The sequence below is a fragment of the Sus scrofa genome, chromosome 13 (assembly GCF_000003025.6).
Source record: "Sus scrofa isolate TJ Tabasco breed Duroc chromosome 13, Sscrofa11.1, whole genome shotgun sequence".
Taxonomy (NCBI): domain Eukaryota; kingdom Metazoa; phylum Chordata; class Mammalia; order Artiodactyla; family Suidae; genus Sus; species Sus scrofa.
Genome location: NC_010455.5, coordinates 137299579 through 137323772, shown reverse-complemented (window position 1 = coordinate 137323772; position 24194 = coordinate 137299579). Strand labels below are relative to the sequence as shown.

At 48.9% G+C, this 24194-nt stretch overlaps 1 protein-coding gene across 1 annotated transcript in view; it reads left to right on the top strand.

Annotated features, from left to right (window-relative positions):
* The window catches only part of PDIA5 (protein disulfide isomerase family A member 5), a 98380-nt gene extending 74693 nt beyond the window's left edge, over window positions 1–23687 (top strand). Inside the window, exons 12-17 of the mRNA XM_003132633.5 lie at window positions 5978–6048; window positions 6560–6720; window positions 12250–12380; window positions 16500–16570; window positions 23069–23203; window positions 23459–23687. Coding sequence (XP_003132681.3) covers window positions 5978–6048; window positions 6560–6720; window positions 12250–12380; window positions 16500–16570; window positions 23069–23203; window positions 23459–23539 — 650 coding nt within the window. The 3' untranslated portion in view covers window positions 23540–23687. The remainder of the gene's footprint in view (window positions 1–5977; window positions 6049–6559; window positions 6721–12249; window positions 12381–16499; window positions 16571–23068; window positions 23204–23458) is intronic.

The window sequence follows — 24194 nt, the reverse complement described above, 5'->3', positions numbered from 1 at the left end:
GTCCTTGGGCCCATTTGAGAAGGACCAACATGTTGGTGCAGCTGAGAACTGTAGCCAGTTCTCAGTCCACTCCTTGGGCTGGATTCTGTCAGTGAGTTTCCTCCCCCCAGTCATCTCCTGGCTCCCCCAGAGCACTGTCCAGAGGAGGGCTTGACAGCACTTGCCTGGAACTCGAACTCTTAGATTTTCTGTTATCAATGGTGGTAGTAGGGTTGTTAGGTAGCCACTATGGGGCCCTATCCCTGGGAGGAATAAAATGAGCATGGACTGAGGTTGCTGGGAATAGGCAGGGATGGAATGGACTTATTTGTGTCTCAGTGGCAACTGAAACTGAGCTCTGTACGAATGACCTTGAAGGAAACGACTTTTGTCCCAGGCAAGTGCTCAGATGGAGGCAGGAAAGCTATTTCCATGTCTCTGTGGTTTCTCGATAGTGTGGAAAGTCTTTTTTTAGTAATATTACTGTGTGTCTCTCTGTCTTTCCTTCTTTTTAATTTTTGTCCAAATTCTTTGTTAGTTGAAATATAGTTGATTTATGCCTTATATAGTATTATATTAGTTTCAGGTATATAACACAGTGATTCATATTGTCTAGATTATACTCCCTTTAAAGCTATTACAAAACAATAGATACATTTCCCTGTGTTATATCCTTGTTGCTCATTTATTTTATTCATAGTAGTTTGTATCTCTTCATCCCATACCCCTATCTTGCCCTCCTCCCTTCCTTCTCCCCGCTGGTAACCACTGGTTTGTGCACTACATATGGGAGTCTGTTTCTGTTATATACATTCACTTGTTTTATATTTTAGATTCCATATATAAGGGATGACATAGAGTATTTTTCTCTGGCTCGTTTCACTAAGCATACTACCCTCTAGGTCCATCTACATTGTTACAAATGGCACAATGTTATTATTTTCTATGGCTGAATAATATACCATTGTATATATGTACTACATCTTTATCCATTCATCTGTTGATGGACACTTAGGTTGCTTCCATATCTTGGCAATTTTAAATAATGCAGCAGTGAACATTGAGGTGCATGTATCCTTTCTAATTAGTGTATTGTTTTGTTTTTTTGTTTTTAATATATACCTAGGAGTGGAATTTCTGGGTCATATGGTAGTTCTATTTTTAGTTTTTTGAGGGACCTTCATACCGTTTTCAGTGGTGGCTCCATCAATTTACATTCCCAAAAACACTGTAACAGGGTCCCCTTTTCTCCACATCCTCATCAACATTTTGTCATTTGTAGACTTTTGGGGGCCATTCTGAAAGATGTGAGGTGATAGCTCATTGTGGTTTTGATTTGCATTTCTCTGATGATTAGTGTTGTTAAGTACGTTTTCATGTGTCTGTTGACTGTGTATCTTCTTTGGGAAAAACATCTATGCAGGTCTTATGCCCATTTTAAAATCAGGTTCTTTATTTTTTTGCTTCTGAGTTGTATGAGCTGTTTATATATTTTGGATATTAGCCCCTTATCAGTCATATTATTTGCAAATATTGTATCCCATTCAGTAGGTTGTCTTTTTGTTTTGTCAGTGGTTTCCTTTGCTGTACCAATGTTTTTAAGTTCAATTAGGTCCCTTTTTTTTTTTTTTTTTTTTTTTGTCTTTTTGCTATTTCTTGGGCCGCTCCCTCGGCATATGGAGGTTCCCAGGCTAGGGGTCTAATCGGAGCTGTAGCTACTGGCCTATGCCAGAGCCACAGCAACGTGGGATCCGAGCCGCATCTGCAACCTACACCACAGCTCACGGCAACGCCGGATCATTAACCCACTGAGCAAGGGCAGGGACCGAACCCGCAACCTCATGGTTCCTAGTCGGATTCGTTAACCACTGCGCCACGACGGGAACTCCGGTCCCTTTTTTTTAATTTTACTTTTGTTTCTTTTGTCTTGGGAGATAGATCCAAACAAATTTTGCTACAATTTATGTCAGTGTTTTGCATATGTTCTCTTCTAGCAGTTTTATGGTCTCAGGTATTACCTTTAGGTTTTGAGTCCATTCTGAGTTTATTTTTGTATATGGTATGAGAAAATGTTTTAATTTCAGTCTTTTACATTTAGCTATTCAGATTCACAGCACCACTTGAAGAGACTGCCTTTTCTTCACTGTATATTTTTGCCTCCTGTGTCATAGAGTAATTGGCCATAGGTGCATGGGTTTATTTCTGGGCTCTCTATTCTATTCCATAGATCTGTATGTCTGTTTTTGTGCCAGTACCGTGCTGTTTTGACTGTATAGCTTTGTAGTAAAGTCTGAAGTCAGGGAGGGTAATACCTCCAGCTTTGTTCTTTGTTCTCAAGATTGCCTTGGCATAAAATTCCACGTAAATTTTGCAATTATTCTAGTTCTGTGAAAAATATCATGGATATTTTGATAGGGATTAAATTAAGTCTGTATATTGCTTTGAGTAGTATGGCCATTTTAACAATATTAATTCTCCCAGTCCATAAATATGGGATATTTTTCCAGATTTTTTGTCTCGGCTTCAATTTCCTTCATCAGTGTTTTCAGAATATAAGCCTTTCACCTCCTTCATTAATTAAATTTTTTTTTTTTCTTTTTGGCCATGCCTGCAGCATGTGGAAATTTCCAGGCTGGGGATTGAACCCTACCACACCTGCAACCATAGCCATGGTAGTGACAATGCCAAATCCTTAACCTGCTGAGCCACCTGGGGCTTTTTGATTTTTTCTTTTTTTTAAGCAGGATGGTTTTCTTGCTTCTCTTTCTGATATTTCATTATTAGTGTACAGAAAACAACAGATTTCCATATATTTCACCTTATATCCTGCAACTTTACTGAATTCATTTATTCTAATAGTTTTTTGGTTGAGACTCTTGTGTTTTCTATATATAGTATCATGTTGTCTCCAAGTCGTAACAGTTTTACTTCCTTTCCACATGGGATACCTTTTATTTCTTTTTCTTGTCTGATTGCTCTTGCTGGGACTTCCAATCCTCTGTTTAATAGAAGTGGTGAGATGGGGTATCTTTATTTTGTTCCTGATTTTAGAGGAAAGGCTTTCAGCATTTCACCATTGAGTATGAGGTTGGCTGTGAGTTTGTCATAAATGGCCTTTATTATTTTGAGCTATCTCCCCTCTACACAACCTTTGATGAGAATTTTTATAATGAATGTTGAGTTTTGTGAAATGTATTTTCTGCATCTGTTGAGATGATCATGTGACTTTTATCCTTTTTGTTAATAAGTTTTATCATGTTGATTGATTTTTGGGTATTAAACCATCCTTGCCTCTCTGAAATAAATCCCATTTGATCATGGTATATGATTCTCCTAATATGTGGTTGAATTTGGTTTGCTCTAATACTTTGTAGAGGATGTTTACAGCTATATTAATCAGAGATATTGCTCTGTAATTTTCTTTTTTTGTAGTGGTGGTTTGGTATCAGGGTAATGGTGGCTTCATAGAATTTGGGAGCGTTCCATTCTCTTTGGTTTTTTGGAATAGTTTCAGAAGGGTAGGTATTAGGTCTTCTTTATATGTTTGGTAGCATTCCCTTGTAAAAACGTCTTTGAGTTCCCATTGTGGCTCAGTGGTTAATGAACCCGACTGGTATCCATGAGGACAGTTTTGATCCCTAGCCTTGCTCATTGGGTTAAGGATCCAGCATTGCTGTGAGCTATGGTGTAGGTCACAGACACCGCTCAGATCCTGCATTGCTGTGGCTGTGGCATAGGCCGTTAGCTGTAGCTCTGATTCGACCCCTAGCCCGAGAACCTCCATGTGCCATGGGTATGACCCTAAAAAGACAAATTAAAAAAAAAAGAAAAGATGTCTGTTTTTTTGTTTTGTTTTGTTTTGTTTTTTGACCATGCCTGGGGCATCCAGAAGTTCCCAGGCCACAGCTGAGCCACAGCAGTGACAACACCAAGTCCTTAACCATGAGGCCACTAAGTAATTCCTGATCCTGGACTTTTGTTTGCTGGAAGGTTTTTTTTTTTTTTTTTTAAACAAATTCAATTTTACTACTAGTGATTGATCTGTTCAGAATGCCTGTTTCTTCTTAATTCAGTCTTGGAAGTTTGAATATTTCTAAAAATTTGTCCATTTCTTCTGGGTTGTCCAGTTTGTTGGTTTATAACTATAGTATTCTCTTAGGATTTTTTATTTACATATGTATAGATGTGATAGCATTTGTTATCTTTTTTTTTTTTTTTTTTTTGCTTTTTAGGGTCACACCCACGGCCTATGGCATATGGAGGTTCCGAGGCTAGGGGTTGAATTTGCACCAGGACGGGAACCCCAGCAGTTCTTATTTCTCATCTTTCTTTCATTTCTTATTTATTAGGGTCCTCTTATTTTCTTGATGAGCCTGGCTAAAGATTTATCATTATATTTATCTTTTAAAGACCAGTGACTTTGGACTTTGCCTGTTTTCCTTTTTCTAATTCTTTTAGATGGTAGATTAGGTTGTTTATTTGAGATTTTTCTTCTTTCTTAAAGTAGACCTGTATCACTATAAACTTACCTCTTAGAACTGCTTTTGCTGCATCCCGTAGATTTTGGCAAGTTGTGTTTCCATTGTCATTTGTCTTGAAGTATTTTCTGATATCCTCTTTGATATCTTCATTGATCTGTTGACTTTTTTAGTAGCATGTTGCTTGGTCTCCACATGTCTTCCTTTCTTGCCTTTCCTTATCCCAGTCATCAGTAGTAGTGTTGTGGTGCTCTAAGCTCCCAAGCAGTAGCACAGCCCATGAGATGGTGGAATGTCCTTGCCATCCCCTTAGCCTCTTTTGTATGTGCCCCTCCTCCCCCCAGCCAGGTTTCCCTTTAGAGCTGTCTCTAGCCTGAGCTAATCTGGTCCTACTTACTTCACAGCCCCTTCAGTATAGATGCCAAAAAGTACTCTATCTACTAAAATGAAAGCACTTTACTAATGTCCTGTCATTACCTACATAAAAGTACTTGTTTCCTTTTTAACGTACCACATGTTATTGTTCATAACATATTACTGCTTTCAAGTGGTTGTAAGGAGAGGAGGGCAAAGCAGCTTTTTTGTTGTTGTTGTTTTTTGGGTTTTTTTTTTTTTTTTTTTTTGTCTTTTTAGGACTGCACCTGTGGCATATGGAGGTTCCCAGGCTGGGGTTGAATCGGAGCTGTAGCTACTGGCCTACACCACAGGTACAGCAACACCAGATCCAAGCCGTGTCTGCGACCTACACCACGGCTCACGGCAATGATGGATCCTTGACCTGCTGAGCGAGGCCAGGGATCGAACCCGCAACTTCGTGGTTCCTAGTCGGATTCGTTTCCGCTGCGCCATGACGGGAACTCCCAAGCAGTCTTTATCCCAAGAAAATACCATTCATTTGGAAATGACAAGTCAGATCTCTGTGCCTGTCATATCATACCTCCTCCCTTTTGGGGACAATTGAAACTTGATTTTTTTTTTCCACCCCCAAATGCTTGCATTTCATTTTTGAATTCTTATTCCCAGTTCAAGACCCAGACCCCCTTCTGCCCTGAAGATGATGGTGTGATAGCATGGTGCTGGGCAGCCCATGCTGCTGGTGACCATGACTTCCAGCCAGATTGCTTGGGTCTTCAGCCCAGCTCTGTGACCTGTGGCTATGTCTGCAGCCTTGGGCAGCCAATCCACCTTCTAGGTGCCTCAGTTTTCTCGCCTGTAAAATTGAGATAATGTAGTTCATACTGTCGTGAGAATATCAAGCCCTCAGAGCAGTGCCTGGCACACAGGGCCTATATGTGTATCACCCGTACTGTTAATGCAGTAATTTCTTTTTTGCTTCTGTCCCCACCCACCCACCCACCCCAGTGGATCAGACAAAAGATTTCTTTTCTCTGAGCTGCTGCTATTCTTTTCTCCTGGGTACCCCTGGGTCTGGGAGTAGGACCCAGCTGTCTTATGGAAGCAGCAGACATTGCTGGAGCCTCTGTGCCATAGAAATGGTTTCCCCTGATTTCTTCCCACAGGGTGTGGACACTGTAAGAAAATGAAGCCAGAGTTTGAGAATGCCGCAGAAGTCCTCCATGGAGAAGCAGACGTAAGCTCCCTTTCCTTAATCTCCCCTACTGGTCTCTCCTAGTCAATAATATAAATCATTACAAGGATTTCCAAATGCAAGCTCCGCAGCAGCTCTCCCGGTCCCTGGAGGCTTGCAGTCCTTCTCTGTCCATGAGTGGACATGTTTAGACAGGTGGGACCCCTACCAGGGACAGAGGGATGCAGAGAGACTGTGGGGGTCACGTTCCCACCCCTGTCCAGGTGACCTTTCCTCCAGGTCATGGCTCTCTTCTGTGGAACCCTGTCTATTGGGAATAGCCGCAGTCTGTGCACCCTGGTGGGTGGGGCAGATTGAAAGGCTTCATCTTAGCCCACAAATGAGAATGACGTTCATGCCACAGTCTAGTTGTTCCCGGGATCTGAGACATCCCCCCTTCCCCCCGTGAAGTCCCAGCAGGCCCAGAGCGGGTTGAGGGCTGGCGCTCGGGCTCCTCTGCTACCAGCACTGTATCTGAGGCTGTCGTGCATGGTTGGCCTCTCCCCTGTCCCAGAGCTCTGGTGTCCTTGCAGCTGTCGATGCCACCGTCCACAAGGCCCTGGCAGAAAGATTCCACATCTCCGAGTTTCCTACACTCAAGTATTTTAAGAATGGAGAGAAGTATGCAGTGCCCGCGCTCAGGACAAAGAAGAACTTTGTTGAGTGGATGCGGAAGTAAGTCGAATGGGCGTGATAGCACATCTTGCCCCTGGCTGTCGGCCCCTGGAAGTGGCCTTGAGAGACTAAGAAAACCTTAGGAGCTGCTGACTTTGGCTCCGGGCCCGGCAGCCAAGGCGGATTGGGCCTCTCAATCCTGGACTCACCTCTGGTGTGCTGACTGTGGGTCCTCCTCACCCAGCCCCGCCACAGGTGGCCCTTCTGGGCGCAGTTTCATCAGCCCTAGGAAGCCGTGTGTTTCTTTATTTGGGACCCCTTTCCCCAGGGTCCTAGCCCCAGGTTTTACCATCTACACTAAGTTCCATTCCCTTCGACTTGTGTGGGTCTGGGCCTCCAGGCGTGTCCACAGGGCAGCCTGCGGTGGTTTGGGGTTAAGAATAAAGATTTGAAAAGCTCCCTCAGCCTGTGGGTGAGTGTGCTGGGGCTGCCACCATAAGTAACACAGACTGGGCGGCTTAACAGCAGAAGTTAATTTCTTCACAATTCTGGAGATCCCAAGTCTGAGGTGTCAGGAGGGTCACCTTTCTGAGGCCTCTCTCTGCACCCTCTTCTCTCTTTGTTTTCACATGGTCGCCCCTCTGTGTCTGTGCCCTTCTCTTTTAAAAGGACACCAGTGAGGTTGCATTAGGGTCCCCTAATGACTTCATTTTAACTTAATTACCTCTCTCAAGACCCTAACTCCAAATGCCATCACATTCTAGGGTCTTTGGCCTCAGGACTTCAACATAGAAATTTGGGGCGGGGGCCCCAAGTCAGCTCACAGCAGCCTGCAAGTGCAGAGAATCTGAGGAGCTTTGCAGTTCCTCCCCTGAGGGCTTTGAAACCTGCAGGGCTTAGCATGTCCCCTTCTTGTGAGGGGGTCTAACGGGGCCACCACACAGATGCTTTCTCCTGTCTACCCCCTCCCCTGACACACACACACACACACATGTCCACACATAATTTGAATATTTGAGAATACGTCCTCATTTCAGCACTGGGCGGGGAGAGAAAGTGAGAAGACATACTCTAGCCTTTGTAGGGGCCCCTGGTACTTGGCATAATGATGCCCACTTGAGAACCAAGACTTTAGAGTCACAGGGTGACAAGAGAACTGGGCAAAATAGCAGCATCCAGATGGAGTTACTTTGTTTGGACATTGGTCCTCAAACTTAGATGTACATAGTGTAACCCTGTGTTGAGGTGTAGATTCCTGGCTCTTGTTCCTAAAGCTTTGATTCAGATGTGAATGAAACCCTCAGCCATGGGGCTTTGAGCAACACCAGCTGGTAGAATGGGAGCAGAGTTGCGTCCAGGTTCAGGAGAAGCCCCTGGCGAGAGGTGAGTGGGCTGGCGAGGTCCAGGTCTCAGCCCCTCCCACTTTTCCTGCTTATCACTGGGGGAGGATTCTAAGAGTAGCCAGGCTTTTATCTTAGGGACCTGAAAGGAGCAGGGGTTTAAGAGCGATGAGGCACTCCCCTCTTCAGGCTTCTGATGCAGAAGTCAGGTTGCTATTCACACCTGTCTTTCTGGCCTCACTCTGGTGCCAGGGCTGGTTCACTGGGGAAAACTGAACAAGGTGGAGATTTGGGCAAGGTCCCTGGTGCTTGCACTGTGGTTAGAGAGCCAGGGGAATCAAGAGCACTCATTGTTGCTAATCCCCAGCCCAGGAGCCTGGACAGAAATAGCAAGTGCAGAGGATCTCTGTCCTTCCTTCCATAGTCACCACTGCTGAGCTCCTGAAAAGCCCTAGGATAAGAGCGTGGACTTTGGAATCTGAGAGCCCTGCATTCAGATCATGACCCCAAGCCATTTACTTGACTCTGTGAAAGCCCAGTTTCCCATCCATAAAGTGGAGACAATACTTTTCCCATAGACTTGTCTGCAGAATTAAATTGGATTATTGTGCTTTACCACAGTTCATGGTGTGTGGAAATACTCAAAGAAAAGAAGCTGTGTTTATTATTGATTTCCAGCTCTCATGTGAAGCTATAACTGACAGTACCACCACCTAAGTGCTAATACCTTCCCAGCCTCTGCAGAAGGCTTTTGTAGCTGTGACCCCATTCCATCCTCAAATCCTACCAAGGCCAGAGTTTTTATTCCAGTTTCCTGGATGAAGAAACATAGATTCAGGAGTTCCCATCGTGGCTTAGTGGTTAACGAAGCTAACTGGCATCCATAAGGATGCAGGTTCAATCCCTGGCCTCGCTCAGTGGGTTAAGAATCCGGCATTGCCATGAGCTGTGGTGTAGGTCGCAGATGTGGCTTGGATCCTGCGTTGCTGTGGCTGTGGCATAGCCCAGCAGCTACAGCTCAGATTGGACCCCTAACTTGGGAACCACCATATGCCCGAAAAAAGGGCATTAAAAAAAAAAGAAAAGAAAAGAAACTTAGATTCAGAGAGGTGAAGGGCCTTGCCCGGGAAAAGAAAAGAGGGACTCTTGGGGGAGCCTGGCAGGATCCTTCAGGCAGAGCAGAAACAGCAGATGCCCTGAGATGGAGAGATGAGGTCACCAGCAGCAGAGTGAGCAGTCGGTATCGGATGAGGCTGATGGCACTTTCAGGCTTATGCACAGTGGCCGTGCTGTGGGGGATGGAGATGGGCCCACCAGCAGGCCAGCCTGGGAGGCACAATTCAGGGATAGGGCAAAACAGAATGTTGGTGGGCAGTGTCAGCCACAGAGCCAGGGTGTTGGACAGGGGACCTGGAGGGCAAAGAAGGAGGGGAGACAGAAGCCTGGGTGAAGCCAGTCTTGGTCACAACAGCAGGGGTGCCATTCACCAAAATGAAGATGTTGGAGAGGAAAGCTGATTTGGGAGATATGGAGGAGCGGGGCGCGTTCTAAGTCTTGTGGCGATTGGGGTGCCGGCGGGGGTGGGGGGAACCTCCAGGTGGAAGTAGCTGAAAGTAGGGGGCTTAGATGCGAGGTCAGGGCTCGAGTTGTCCTCAGCCGAGGGGATTATGGAAGCCACATAGATGGATGAGATCTTTTGAGGATTTGCAGGGGCACAGAGATGGAGCCAGAAGAGAGAGGGCTGTCAGAAAGGCGAGGGAGGGTCTCTGCTGGCACGCAGTAGGAGGGCTTCTGGAAGGTGAGAGTGGTCGTGGGGTGGATGGTGCGGCACCCACTGGGCGCGAAGCCCGAGGCCCAGCTGTCAGAAGCCAGGGGCCACCGGGGGGGTGAAGGAGAGAAAGCAGGGGTGGTACGAACCACTGGGTATGGACCACCCCCCAGACACTCTTCTCAGAGAAGGGAGAGAAGTGTGGTTGTAGGAAGGGGTGCAAGGGCAGCAGCGACTTTTAAAAGACCCTGGAGATCTGCATTATTGTGGCACAGAGTGGAGGGAACCAGTGGACAGAAAGACTGAAAAATTATAAACCCTTATCAAATGCCTGTTGTTTATTAGAGCAGATGGGCTCTTAGCGACTATTAGTTGCTGGACCAACCACGTGCTTTACCTACCGTCTCTTCTCTTCATAAGGATCCCAGGAAGTTGGTATCATTGTACTCGTTTAACAGAAAAGAAAATGGAAGCTCAGAGGGGTTTGGTAACTTAGCTGAGGTCACACAGCTGGTCAGTTATCTGGCTTTGACCCCACACCAACCGAACTCCTTAGCCCACACTCTCTCCATCGGGACAAAGGCTCAGGAGCAGAAGATAACGGAGGTTGCCTCAGGGTCCCAGAGGAGACAGGAAGGAGCAGGAGGGGAGCCCAAGTGCCGGGGTTTCTATCCACGGCCAGGAGACAGCAGAACACACCTAGAGAGGAAAGGGGCTCAGGTCTTCCACACCTTCATAAATCGGCTTTGTTATTGTTGTCGTCCACACCTGCAGCATGTGGAAGTTCCCGGGCTAGGGATCGAACCCAGGCTGCAGCACCACAGTTGCAGCAACACCAGATCCATAACCTGCTGACCACGAGGGAACTTCAACAAGATGGCTTCTTAATAAGCTCCTTACAGGGAATCTTTGCTGATAGTTCAGATTTCTTCATGTTTAAACTGAGATTTTTATTTTGTTTTATTTTATTTTTAAATGGTTTTTATTTTTTTCCATTATAGCTGGTTTACAGTGTTCTGTCAATTTTCTACTGTACAGCAAGGTGACCCAGTTCACACATACATCTATACATTGTTTTTTCTCACATTATGAGGCTCCATCATAAGTGACTAGATATAGTTCCCAGTGCTATACAGCAGGATCTCATTGCTTATCCATTTCAAAGGCAATAGTTTGCATCTATTAACTCCAAATTCCTCGTCCATCCCACTCCCTCCCCCTCCCCCTTGGTAGCCACAAGTCTATTCTCCAAGTCCATGAGTTCCTTTTTAAAGCGAGATTTTAAATTCAGTTTTAAGGAAACCAAAAAGAAGACAAAAAGACAACTTACAGAATGGGAGAAAATAGTTTCAAACGATGCAGTGGACAAGGGCTTAATCTCTAGAATATACAAGCAACTTATACAACTCAACAGTAAAAAAGCCAACCACACAATGGATAAATGGGCAAAAGATCTGAATAGACCATTCTCCAAGGAAGATATACAGATGGCCAACAAACACATGAAAAAATGCTCAACATCCCTGATTATTGGAGAAATGCAAATCAAAACTACCATGAGTTACCACCTCACACCAGTCAGAATGGCCATCATTAATAAGTCCACAAATAACAAGTACTGGAGAGGGTGTGGAGAAAAGGGAACCCTCCTGCACTGTTGGTGGGAATGTAAGCTGGTACAGCCACTATGGAGAACAGTATGGAGGTACCTTAGAAATCTATACATAGAACTACCATATGACCCAGCAATCCCACTCTTGGGCATATATCCAGACCAAACTTTCCTTAAAAAAGACACATGCACCCACATGTTCATTGCAGCATTATCCACAATAGCCAAGACATGGAAACAACCCAAACGTCTGTCGACAGATGATTGGATTAGGAAGATGTGGTATATATACACAATGGAATATTACTCAGCCATAAAAAAGAATGACATAATGCCATTTGCAGCAACATGGATGGAACTAGAGACTCTCATACTGAGTGAAGTAAGTCAGAAAGACAAAGACAAATACCATATGATATCACTTATAACTGGAGTCTAATATACAGCACAAATGAACATCTCCTCAGAAAAGAAAATCATGGACTTGGAAAATAGACTTGTGGCTGCCTGGGGGGAGAGGGAGGGAGTGGGAGGGATCGGGAGTTTGGGGTTAACGGATGCAAACTATTGCTCTTGGAATAGATTTGCAATGAGATCCTGCTGAGTAGCATTGAGAACTATGTCTAGATATTTACATTGCAACACAACAATGGGAGGAAAAAGTATGTATACATGTATGTATTACTTGGTCCCCATGCTGTACAGCGGAAAATTAAAAAAAAAAAAAAAACAACGGTTTTAGAAAGGATGCAAAGGGATTCTTTTCTCGAGCGCGCTCCTGAGTGATTGGGGATGAGGGGCGGTGGAAGCACCTGCCTGTGCATGAGCTTCTCCTAATGACCATGCCCCCTCCAACCTGATTCCTGCAGCCCCGAGGCCCCTCCACCCCCAGACCCCACCTGGGAAGAGCAGCAGACCAGCGTGTTGCATCTGTCTGGGGACAACTTCCGGGAGACCCTGAAGAGGAAGAAGCACACCTTGGTCATGTTCTATGCCCCTTGTAAGTAGCTGGGCCGCTGGCCAAGGGGTGAGGCAGAGGGATGGGCCCGTTCGAACCAAGATGCTCCCCCCAGGGCCCAGGGCAGCTGCCTGCAGGCAACTCTGGGCCGTCTGTGCTGTGAGCAGAGCTCTTGGTTTCATTCTAGGCTGAGGTCCTTCAAAATCTAGGGCCAGCCGTCAACTCTATCAGGTTCTATCCTCACATCAGTCCGAAAGCCCCCTGCTTCTGTCTGTGGCAGGGGCCTGCCTTGTAACTATTCAGTCTCCTCGTGTCCCTGGAATCTTCCTGGCTGCTTGCCTCCCACCTGACTGCATCCTTCCACCCCTCGGCTCCCTCCATCCCTCCAGGCACTGACTTGATCTTGGAACCTTGGAACTCAGCACCTGGAAATCCAGCCAGCCCCGTTAGCCCTCTGCTTCCCTTGTCGTCTGAGCACCCCCAGCCCAGCCTCCTTTCCCTGACCTTCCCAAGTGGCTCAGAAGCCATGGGCTTCACGCTGTGGTAAAAGTACAGTCATGTTAGATCAGCATCCCGCTGCCCCCACCGCCCTGTTTTAATCAGAGCTTAAGTCAGGGAGTTTATGATCTTGGGTTTTGTGTCTTCCCATTTCAAAGTTGTTCATTGGTGCATAAGAATAGGCTCTTGAATTTCTCACTCTCCTGTAGCCTCTCTCTCCACCCTTTGAGCCTTCACTCCCCGCCCCCGCCCCCCGCGCCTCCAGGTTCCAGCTTAGCCTAATAGAGTGGGGATAACAAAGCTGCACTCCACAGAGAAGCAGGCAGCTCAACCTGGTCCTTACCCTCCAGTGTCAGTAATTCGTAAAGTCTCTTCCGTGCCCTCACTGTCTGGGCAGGTGGCCTCCTGGCCCCACTGTCCCCCAGCCTCAGACCCCATCCTCAGGCAGCTGACACTTCCCTCTGGTTTGGCCTTTTCTTCTGCAAGTGGGCTTACACTCTTTCAGTTCCATATAGAGTTTCTCTCTGTCCTTAGAGTAAGCCTGGAAGACTGAGCGGACTTTAAGAAGTTGGCTTCCTTCTGGTCAGAGTTAGGGGTAAGAATTTGAGACCCACAAGATGTGTGACTTGCCCAAGGCCTGGCACCAAGTTAGTGACAGAGCTCTTCCTGCAGCCTGGGTGGGTGCTTTTATTTTGTCACCATCCTGATTCAGAGGGTAAGAACTTTCCCCGCAGCGGTGACAACCTGGCCAGAGAAGAGTCCTCGGCCAGCCAGTTGATACACATGACGAAGTCCAGACTAAATGTTTTCCCCAGAAATGGTCTCCCCTCCCCTCTGACCTCAGTGGGGACTCCTACCAGGGTGCCACCGACCTCCCTCAAATAACTGCTGTGTGCTGGAGCGGTGTTTGGAGCCCAGGACATGAGAGGAGGAGGCCTGGGAGACCCTCAAGGGCCTCGTGGTCTGATCTGATGAGACATAACTCAGTCCACACGGGGCCCATCGCTGAGCAACTCAGCTTCTGGCAGATGGCTTGGTGCCTGGTGTCTGCCACCTCCCTTCCCGCCCTTTCCTGTCCTGAATTCTGCTCCGAGCTCCTGAGACTGGACAGGGGCGCGGAGAAGGACAACTCACTAGAGACAAAAAGGTCTGCAAATTTCCTCAATGATAAAAATTATATAGCCTTGTTTATAATATATATAGTATATAATGTATACATATATATATACACACACACACACATATATAAAGATTCGAAATACTACAGAAAGGTCACACACCTGATACAAGTAGGTATAAAGTGAAAAGCAAATGCCAGCCCCCATTTCTCTCCCTCCCACATCCCGCCTCCCCCTGCATTTCATCTCTCTCACATCCCACCTCCCCAGATCCTACACAGCTCTTCCTCCTGCTGTTTCATTGTTCTCTCCTATTCCAACCCCCCACCCCCACCCTACCCCTTTGCTCTGGGTCCGGTCATGGTGACTGCCCTTCTTAGGCCAGCTTGCTGAGTCTCTAGAATTGGAATTTTCTGTCCTGTCCTTGGTCTTTGTTCCGCTTTCCCCACTCTGGGAGGCTGCTTTGGTTTCCCGCTGCACAGAGGTGGTGCCTTTTTAAAGAGTCCAAATTAAAAAATCATGCCTCTTCTGCCCCCCTGACCGCCCTGGGAAACATCTTCATGCCCTTTCCAAAGCAGCCTCCCCTCTAGTTATTCATCTGCCATGCTCTTTCTTTTGGATAATGAGGAAATGAGATGCACCAGAAAGCCATTAATCTGAGACCTAGATGCTTTAAACTGATGGTAGCAGGACTTTGCACTAGGCCAGCAGTGACCTTTATGCTTTCAGGAAATAGAGAGGTTAGAAAGGAGAAATTAGCAGTGATACCAGACTTGGGGGAAGGAGGTAGCTTATTTCTGGCCAGCCTGATGTCTTTATGGGCATGTATGTGCCATTCACCGGGGCCTTCTGGGTGCCTCAGGGTATACTTTCACGAGTGTCTCAACCAGCGCACTGGGTTCTTTGAACATTTTAAGAGCTATATACTGTCATTCCTTTACTGTGATATTTTTATGAATTTGAGACATTCTTCCCTCTGTTCGGTCAAATCAGTAAAGTATTCTTGTAGTTGTCATTAGCGTCTGCATGAGTTAGGCTGTGCTGAGGTACCTTGTCTCAGTTCTGGTGTAAGCTGTAACCAGCCCAGCCCTCTCCTCTTCTCCTGTGATGAATGCTGGGAAAATCCCCCTAAGCCGCCTCCTCATCACTGTCCGTGCTGCTTTGCGGCCAGCTGGCCACTCCGCCAGCCAGGCCATATGGGTGGTCCTGCCCATCTCAGGAACTGGTTCGAGTGCTAAATTCAGATTAGAGTTGTAGCTTAGCCTTAATTTGGTTTCACAGAACCCTTTGAAATGCCAGTCATTATTATCTTATTTTAAAAAGAGAGGGAGCAGATGAGACAAGCTGTCTCTGTTCTCTGCCTTGGCTTCTCCACGGCCGTTTGTCGGAAGTTGGCTGGAGCCAGGTCTCCCCATGGGGCATCTGGCCTCTCCCACCTGTGTTTTGATCAGAATTAATTGCCTCAGTCAGGGAAATTCTTCCCTCAAAGCAGTTCTGCTCTCTTGGAAGTAGTGTTCCGTGTCTAGAGAGTGGTTGAGAGAGGTGGGCTTAGGTTTTGATTGGCCAGCGCTCAGGGAAGGACCAGGAAAGTGGTTCTGGACCAGAGCGACCTGCAGCTTCCTGGGCCTCCTCCTCAGTGGATGCTGCCCCGCCCTTGCCAGGACAGGAGGAGAAAGTGGCCCCATGCCTGGGACACTGTCATCAGAGCTGCATGGCTTCAGGGCGGCCCACACACGCTGTCCTATCCAGGGCCTCCTGAGTTACAGGTCCTCATTCCCAGGTGGGCAACCCAGAGCCTGAGAAGCCAGCAGGGGCTCCCGGTGACTCATCCTCCTCTTAGCCTGACCTCGAATCTCCCATTCCTGGATCCAGGGTTTGGGTGGATCGTAGAGCAGAGGGTAGAAGGACAGCAGGAGGACCAGAGGCCTGGTTTAGCTGCTGGCTCTGGGATAGCCAGCTCCGGGAATGCAGGAATTGGCAGCAAGGCATGAGCAGAGGGGATCGGTTAGAGTGGCTGCTCCCAGGCCCCTACTTTCCTAGTCCCACCTTCTGAGTCATGAAGTGCAGAGATTTGCCGTCGTCACAGGGCTTTGTAACAGGCTCGGAGAATCCTGAGCACTGTCCTCCTTTTCTAATCTCAGGCTCCTTCTACACCCTGGATCAGGCTCTTCCCATCCCTGAGGGCAGCCCTCTGTCCAAGGAGTTTATAGAGCAAGACTGCAGTGTCCCTCTCCCCGACCCCCAGGCTTGTGGGTGGGGGTGTGACGGGAGGTTGTGGGGTGGAAGGTCCCCGGCAGGAGTGCACCTGATGCGGACACAGGCCCCCTGCAGAGCCCTTGTGCCTGCAGCAGACACACGGCAATGGCCTGATCGGTGGGGTTAATCCATGAGCCCTGACGGTGGGGTGTGCCGGGGGCGGGAGGCGGATGAAAGGCCAAGTCTGCCGGGTGGAAACTCCTTGAAAGCCTCTCTAGGGGCTCTTCTCCAGGGCTGGCTCCAAAGCCTCCCCCACGTATGTAACACTCTCTCCTCCCCTCACATTCAGGGTGCCCACACTGCAAGAAGGTCATTCCACACTTTACTGCCACTGCTGATGTCTTCAAAGATGACCGAAAGGTAAGGATACCCCCCAACCCCGCTTCATCTCTTGTCCCGCCCCCAACTTGGCCTGGCCACCAGTGCCCTTCATAGGTTCTGTCGAGACCTGGGATTCCTGGGAACCAAGGCATTGTTTTCACGAGACAGAATAGTGCAGGCTGCATTTATGCCGGAAGAATTAACTAAAAGGGATACACTGACCCATTACAGCCCTTCCTTGGAGGAGGGGGTGGTAAGGAGGTCATTCGTTTGTATTTTTTTAGTGTTCAAATCTTTCTATGGTAGGATTTGTAGTCATGCATTACTTGCATAATTAAAAGGAAAGTTTAAAAAATCCAACAAAAGTCAGCTGGAGGCAGCCAAGGTGGAGGAGAGCAAGGCCATGTGTGCAGAGACTCCTCCCGCCTGAGTGAAAGGCTCCTGCAGCTGCCGACTGATGAAGCATAAAATTAACAAGCTAGAGCTGCGGACTGGATTAGAGCGTGGGGAGGGGGCCACAGGCACAGCCCCCAAGGCAACTTAGCAGCTGGAGCAGACTCCAAGGCTGAGGGCAAGTCTGGCAGACAGAAGACCTTGATCTCAGGCTGGTGCATCTTGGCCGCTGCTAAACTATGCGACCTGGAAGGAATCATATCAACTCTCTAGACCTTGAGTTCCCCTCTTCTTAAGTCAGGGTGTTTGAAGTTCCCGTTGTGGCGCAGCAGTTAACGAACCCAACTAGTATCTATGAGGATGCAGGTTCCATCCCTGGCCTCACTCAGTGCGTTAAGGATCTGGCGTTGCCGTGAGCTGTGGTGTAGGTTGCAGACGCGGCTCGGATCTGGCATTGCTGTGGCTGTGGTATAGGCAGGCAGCTGTAGCTCTGATTCGACCCCTAGCCTGGGAAACTCCATATGCCACAGGTGTGGCCCTAAAAAAAAATAAAATAAAGTTGGGGTGCTGGTCTAAATGGTCTCAAAGGGAGTTGGCGCAGTGGTTAACGAATCCGACTAGGAGCCATGAGGTTGCGGGTTCGATCCCTGCCCTTGCTTGGTGGGTTAACAATCCAGCGTTGCCGTGAGCTGCGGTGTGGGTTGCAGACGCGGCTTGGATCCCGAGTTGCTGTGGCTCTGGCGTAGGCCAGCGGCTATAGCTCCGTAGCCTGGGAACCTCCATATGTCGTGGGAGCGGCCCAAGAAATAGCAAAAAGACAATAAATAAATAAATAAATAAATAAATGGTCTCAAAGACCCTTTCCAGCCTGGGGTTCCATTGTAGGAACTTTCCCCCAAAAGGCCCCAGAATCGCACTCACACGTACACACAGACCCAAGTCCCGCTCATCTCTGCCTCGCTGCCTTATTTTCCCGGGCAGAACCAGGCGCAGCCAGGTAGACGGGGTTCAGATGCAGATGTCCCCTTGCATCAGCCCTACACAGTGGCAGTGAAGGGATGATGAGAGCTGTCCAGAGACAGTCAGGGGAAGCTGGACTAGAGCACAGGCACATGTGTGGGGACTCAGACTCTGAGCCCCTCCCCTGAACTCGCCAAGTGCCCATGTCACCCACAAGCCCTGCCTATGCCCTTGAGGCACCCTTCACCACCAGTAGGGGCTATAAGGACCAGAAACATTTTTCTCCTCTGCCTGCCTGCATTGAGAGGGGCATGGCAAGAAGGGCCTCCCTCCTGTCTTCTGTCTCCCTCACCACTCCACCCACTTCTGCCACTGGGGGCCTTGGCAGGGTGGCTTCTCCCACTCTGGGAGGTCCAACACCTCCCAGGCTGCCAGTCCCCACCTGCAGGGCTCCCCCATCATCTGGGCATTGATTGATTTGGAGATGCTTTACTCCCTGGGGCCAGTTCTAGACTGGCAGTCACTCCCATCATTCTTTACCCAGAATACCCCCTGTTCTGAACACACAGACAGGTGATAGGCATGGGGGTTCCCTGCCCCCCTGGCTGCTCAGGTTTCCATGCTCAGGTCAGCAAAGGGGTCAATCCCAACAAGATCAAGCTGGCTGTGCCCACAGTGGGCAGCCAAGGGCCAGTCCTTCTCTTCTCATTTCCATGATGACTCATCCTTCTCTGAAACACTGATATGCCTTTGCTTAATTGTTTTAACTTGGGCCAGTAATGGGCTGGCCTTTTCCTAGAGTTCTTCCCTCTGTCTCCAGCTTCCTTCATTCAAAGCCAGGCATCACCCGCAGTCGTTTTCAGGAACACACCTATTTTCTCTTTCCCAGGCAGCTGGCAGGCCTGGGGCTCCTAGAGGTAGCTCTCAGCAGCAGCAGGAAAGCGTTCTGTCTCCAGCCTGGAATACTGGTGCCACGATTGCTGGGCACCATCCTAGAACTATCAGATCAGAGCCCCAGGGTGGGTGGTTCCAGGAATTTGTGATTATTAAAAGCTGGCTCTTCTGCTGACCACAGGCCGGTATGTGGGACCACTGGCCAGTCCGGCCCTCTCCTTCTCGTGAGGGATCGAGACACAGAGCCCTAGGAGTCACTGACAGCCGGAACTGGCTCTCCTTGATTCCTAGTTTCTTCCCGCCACCCCATTCTGCCACCTCTGAGCCAGAATTGCAATTTTTTTTCCACCCAGAAGCTAGTCCTTGTTCCTTCCCCAATCAATATGCAGTTGGTTGTTCACTTCCATTTTCATAGCCAAAGTCAATATTAGCTCCTGCAGAGATTTATTTTACTGAATCAATAAAGCCGCATGAGGCAGCTCATATTTTAACTAGGGAGCCTCTACCCCCTCCAGGAGGTTACTGGGGACTTTAGCGGTTGACATGTCGGGAGGCAGGGAGAAAAGGCTGCACACTGTTAGTGCTGGAACAGAAGGCATTCTGGAAGAGGCCATGGAGGATGAAGGTCTCAGGTAGAAGGCTGGCAGATGCAGGCAGGGTCGGCACCCTGGGCTGGCAAAGTGGGCGTGTCATTCACTACACTTCAAGGTGTCCCCAGCTTGGGGTTAGAGGCTGGGGGGACGGCTGTGCAGCGCAGCTCCTAGCCGTCATCACAGGGGTGGGCCCTGGGGCAGCAGGGCCCGTCTGTGATTTGCTGATGAGGCCGCTGTAATTCAGGCTGACTTGTGTGTGTTGTGCATTGTCCCTGAGTTCCATCAGAAAGGAGAGCTCCCTGAGGGCAGGGTCCTTGTTTGTCCTTGAATCCCCCACCCTCCGCAGTCTTGACACCTGAAACCTCTCAAAATGTTGACTAGATAAATGATATTTCCTGAGAACTCCTCTCCTGCTAAGACTTTTAAAGCATTATGTTAGGTTGCCCTCACGGTAGCTTAATCAACTAGTATGGTAGTCTTTCATTTTCCAGATGAGATTGGATCTCAGAGAGGTTCAGTGATTAGCTCAGTCACCCAGCTACTTCGTGGCAGCATCAGAACTGAATGCATAGGCAGAGGTCTCGCAGAAGTAGACTCAAGATCTGGGGTTCACCTGAAGGGGTTTTGGGAGAGGCAATCTCAGGAAGGAGCTAAGAGATAGAGGAAGGAACCAGAGCAGGTGGGTAACTAGGCTCAGTCTCTGGACACCCCACCCTCAGCGTCATCCCCCTCAGAGGTTGAGGAGGCACAATCCAGTGCTGGCCTTACTTCTAGCTCCTTTTGGCTAAGAGTTGCAGATACCAGTGGCACGTTCTGGGCCGAGAGGACACGCAGGGCACCAACAGCCACCTACCATTGAGAACAAATAGAAGTTAGTGTGTGTTCGGTGCTGTACGTGAGTCACTGCCAATCTAGAGTGGGTGGAATGGGGGCAGGAGTTTAGACAGGTGACATTGGGACAGATGAGGAAAGGTTTGTTTGCTGCCTTCTTTCCAAAGAGTCTAAGCCACTTCCTGTAGAGAGGCCCACGCTTCCCTCCCCTTCTCTAGAAACTGAGGGCAGAGGAGCCTTTGCAGCCAGAAGTAGCACTTGGTATATGTGGCTGGCAGCTATTTTAGGGGGATTCAGAATAAGTACACATTTTTAATTTAGTAGATTTATAAAACCATACACTACATTTCCCACAGCTCCAGGGCATGTATACAAATTAAATTCATAATTTAAAGCGGATGCAGGGAGAGCAGCAGCCTGAAGCAGTGCTCATCAAACACTTGCACAGCCTGGCAGGGGAGCGATGGCCCCTCACTGCGGGCTGGATGCAGAGGCTGCCCCTTGTGCAGGCTGCACTCTGAGCTGGCCCCCCAGCGCCTGCCTTGAGAAAAGGAGCCCTGAGGACGGCCACAGAAGCCTCTGCCTCCCGTTTCTAAACAATCCCAGAAGGGCTTTAGACGGTGAGCTGGGGTTCTCAGAAGCCTGCAGGGGTTACCTGCTGTGGAACGGGCAGTGGCAAGTGGATTTGCCTAAAGGAGACAGCCACCCCTCCGCTCCAGCCACATGTTGCCTGTGGGAATTCAGGGCAAGTGCCCTCAAATTTGGCTTTTAAAGGGAAGCTAGAGAGCCAAACCTTATATAAAAATCTTCTGGCTCTTTTTCTAGATTGGCAGCTATTCCAATTTTTTTTTTTTCTTTTTTAAGTTCTGTGCAGGCCAAATAGAACAGGACTGAGAGCCAGATACAGATTGTGTGAGCGAGTTTGCAAACTCTGCTTGAAGCGGTCTCGTCATCTAGAAAGTTACATAGCTGAAGAAGCAGAAGGGGGGGCGTGAGGACGGGTGAGGGAGTGCAGAAGCTGGTAACAGGAGTGCAGGCCACGCCTCACTCTTCACTGCCTGTCAGCCCTCCGGCTGTGGAACAGTAGCCCCCACTCACCTGGCACAGGTAGGTGACCAGTAAGCATGACTGTTGGTGGCCTACAGGGCTCTCCTACCCGGAAAGGGGGCTCCATCCACACGTGAATACCAGCAGCCACAGAACTCTGTAAGTCACGGCTGTCCAGCAGCTTTCAACCTCCAGGGTGGTGGTAGTTCCATCTGGGCTCCTGAGCAGGCTCCTGCGCTCGGAGGTACCACAGCCATTCCTCTCTCAGGTCCTGGCACTGGGGCAGGTCCTACCTGGGTGCTCTTTCCTCACGCCTTCATGCAGCTGGCTGCCTGCACATCCTTCAGGTCTCAGATCAAATGTTAGCTCCTCAGAAAGGCCTCCTTGGCCATCCTGGCAAAAGCAGCTCCTCTGTCTCTGGGCTTGTTCAAGTACCCTCTGATCATCCTTCAGAGCATCTCCTGGACCCTATAGCCATCTTGCTTGTTATGTGTCTGTTAGCGGCCTTCCTGCAGTGAGAATGTCAGTCGCTTGATGGCTGACTTTGTCAGGGTTACCAGTGTCCTAGCACCTAGAACAGACTTGGCCCCTAGCAAGACTTCCAGTGATGGTGCCTCTCCATCAGAAACTGCCCACCCGTCTTCTATGCGGCTTGTGAGCTGTTGTTGCCATGAATTGACCGTCTCCCCTCCTTCCCTGCTTTGTGACCTCAACAGGAGTCAAGTTCCACCTGTCTGCCTTTTACCCTCTTATTGGGAAAGAGCAATAAATAAGGAGAAACTACCCAGCATGCAGAATTTGTTAAATGGGCAAGAGGCCCATGGCCAATTTGGGAACCTCTTTCTTGCTTTTTTTTTTTTTTTTTTCATGTCTTTTTTCCTTTTCTGGGGCCGCTTCCCACGGGCACATGGAGTTTCCCAGGCTAGGAGTTGAATCAGAGCTGTAGCTGCCGGCCTACACCAGAGCCACAGCAACTCAAGGGATCTGAGCCACGTCTGTGACCTACACCACAGCTCATGGCAATGCTGGATCCTTAACCCACTGAGCAAGACCAGGAATCAAACCTGTATCGTCATGGATACTAGTCCAGTTCGTTACCGCTGGGCCATGACGGGAACTCCCCAGAGCTCTTATTCTTAACCTTGGAACTACACTGCCTCCCCCAACAGGTGTTCAGGAAATATAAGTTGATAAATCAGTGAGTCCCACAGTGCCTCACAGAAAGCATTATGAGAGCTGTGCTGTTTACAGATGCTTTCAAGTCATAATTTCCTTCATGGTCATTATACTTTTTTTTTTTTTTCTTTTTGTCTTTTTTAGGGCTGCACTTGCAGCATTTGGAGGTTCCTAGGCTAGGGGTCTAATCAGAGCTATAGCTGCCGGCCTGCACCACAGCCACAGCAACACCAAATCTGAGCCATGTCCTCAACCTACACCACAGCTCACAACATTGCAGGATACCCGACCCACTGAGTGAGGCCAGGGATTGAAACTGCATCCTCATGGCTACTAGTCAACCACTGAGCCACGATGGGAACTCCTACAGTCGTTATACTCTTGATTTTAAAGGTTAGGCTGAGGGCATTCCAAGCTAAGTCCTCTAACCTTACCTGTCTGCCTGGGGCATTAAAGCAGGCCCCGTCAGACTCAGTGGAGCGCTGGCCCAGGGATACTTTGGTTCAGCGTATCCTTACTTTTGGGGGAGGAAATCAAAAAGCACCCGGTGTGGCCTCCAGTGCAGCCTGGGTGCAGAGGGTCCAGGCCTCAGCTCTCAGACTGAGACCCCCTATACAGCGCCTCCCTTTCTTCAACCCTGCAGATTGCCTGCGCTGCCGTTGATTGCATCAAAGAGAAGAACCAGGATTTGTGCCAGCAGGAGGCCGTCAAGGCCTACCCGACGTTCCACTACTACCACTACGGGAAGCTGGCGGAAAAGTATGACAGCGATCGGACGGTGAGTCAGGGGAGCTCATCTGCCCTGAGCTCTGTGTGCTAATGGGCAGAGTCACAGCCACAGCAGAGGCCTCCCCGACAGCACAGAGACGGCCGTAACACTCAGCCCAGAAGGCAAGGCTCTGGGCCCGGCCCCTTCCCACGTGGCCAGCTGCCCCCACCCCACCCCCGGCCCTCTGCGTCCAGAGGAGTGAGGGCAGCGATGCACATCCTTATGGGGTGCAAGTTCCTTCTATTCTCTTCCCCTTCCCTACAGGAATTGGGATTTACCAGTTTCATTCGGACGCTCCGGGAGGGAGACCATGAGAGACTAGGAAAGAAGAAGGAAGAGTTGTAATTTCTGCCTCAGAGGAAGCTTTTCCATTACACTGTGAACGATATACCTGTTTTGTTCTTTTTGAATTTCCGTGTGTTCTGAAGACGAAGTTTTTTATAGCCGCTAATGGCCGTTTTGTACACTTTTGAAATAAAATTAAACCAGTTGTTTGGTGGTGTGGGTTATCTCCACGGAGCCTGTGCGGGAAGGTGGGCCTGCTGTTCTCCATCCTTCCACGCCCTCTGCGGGGAGGCGGAGAGCCACGCTCCGCTGTCATGTCTGCAAGGAAGAGGCTGCTGGGGGCAGGTGGGTGGAGAGGGAGGCCCCTGTCGATCACTGGAGAACAGAACGGGAGTCAGACCACACGATATCCTGTTTGAAAATGACTGATTTTGGAGTTCCCATCGTGGCACAGTGGAAACGAATCCAACTAGGAATCATGAGGTTGCAGGTTTGATCCCTGGCCTCGCTCAGTGGGTTGGAGATCCGGTGTTGCCATGACCTGTGGTGTAGGCTGCATACTCGGCTCGGATCAGCTGTTGCTCTGGCTGTGGCATAGGCCAGCAGCCACAGCTCCAATTAGACCCCTAGCCTGGGAACCTCCATATGCCACAGGTGCAGCCCTGAAAAGACAAAAGTCAAAAAAGACAATGACTGATGTTGAGGGGAAATACAG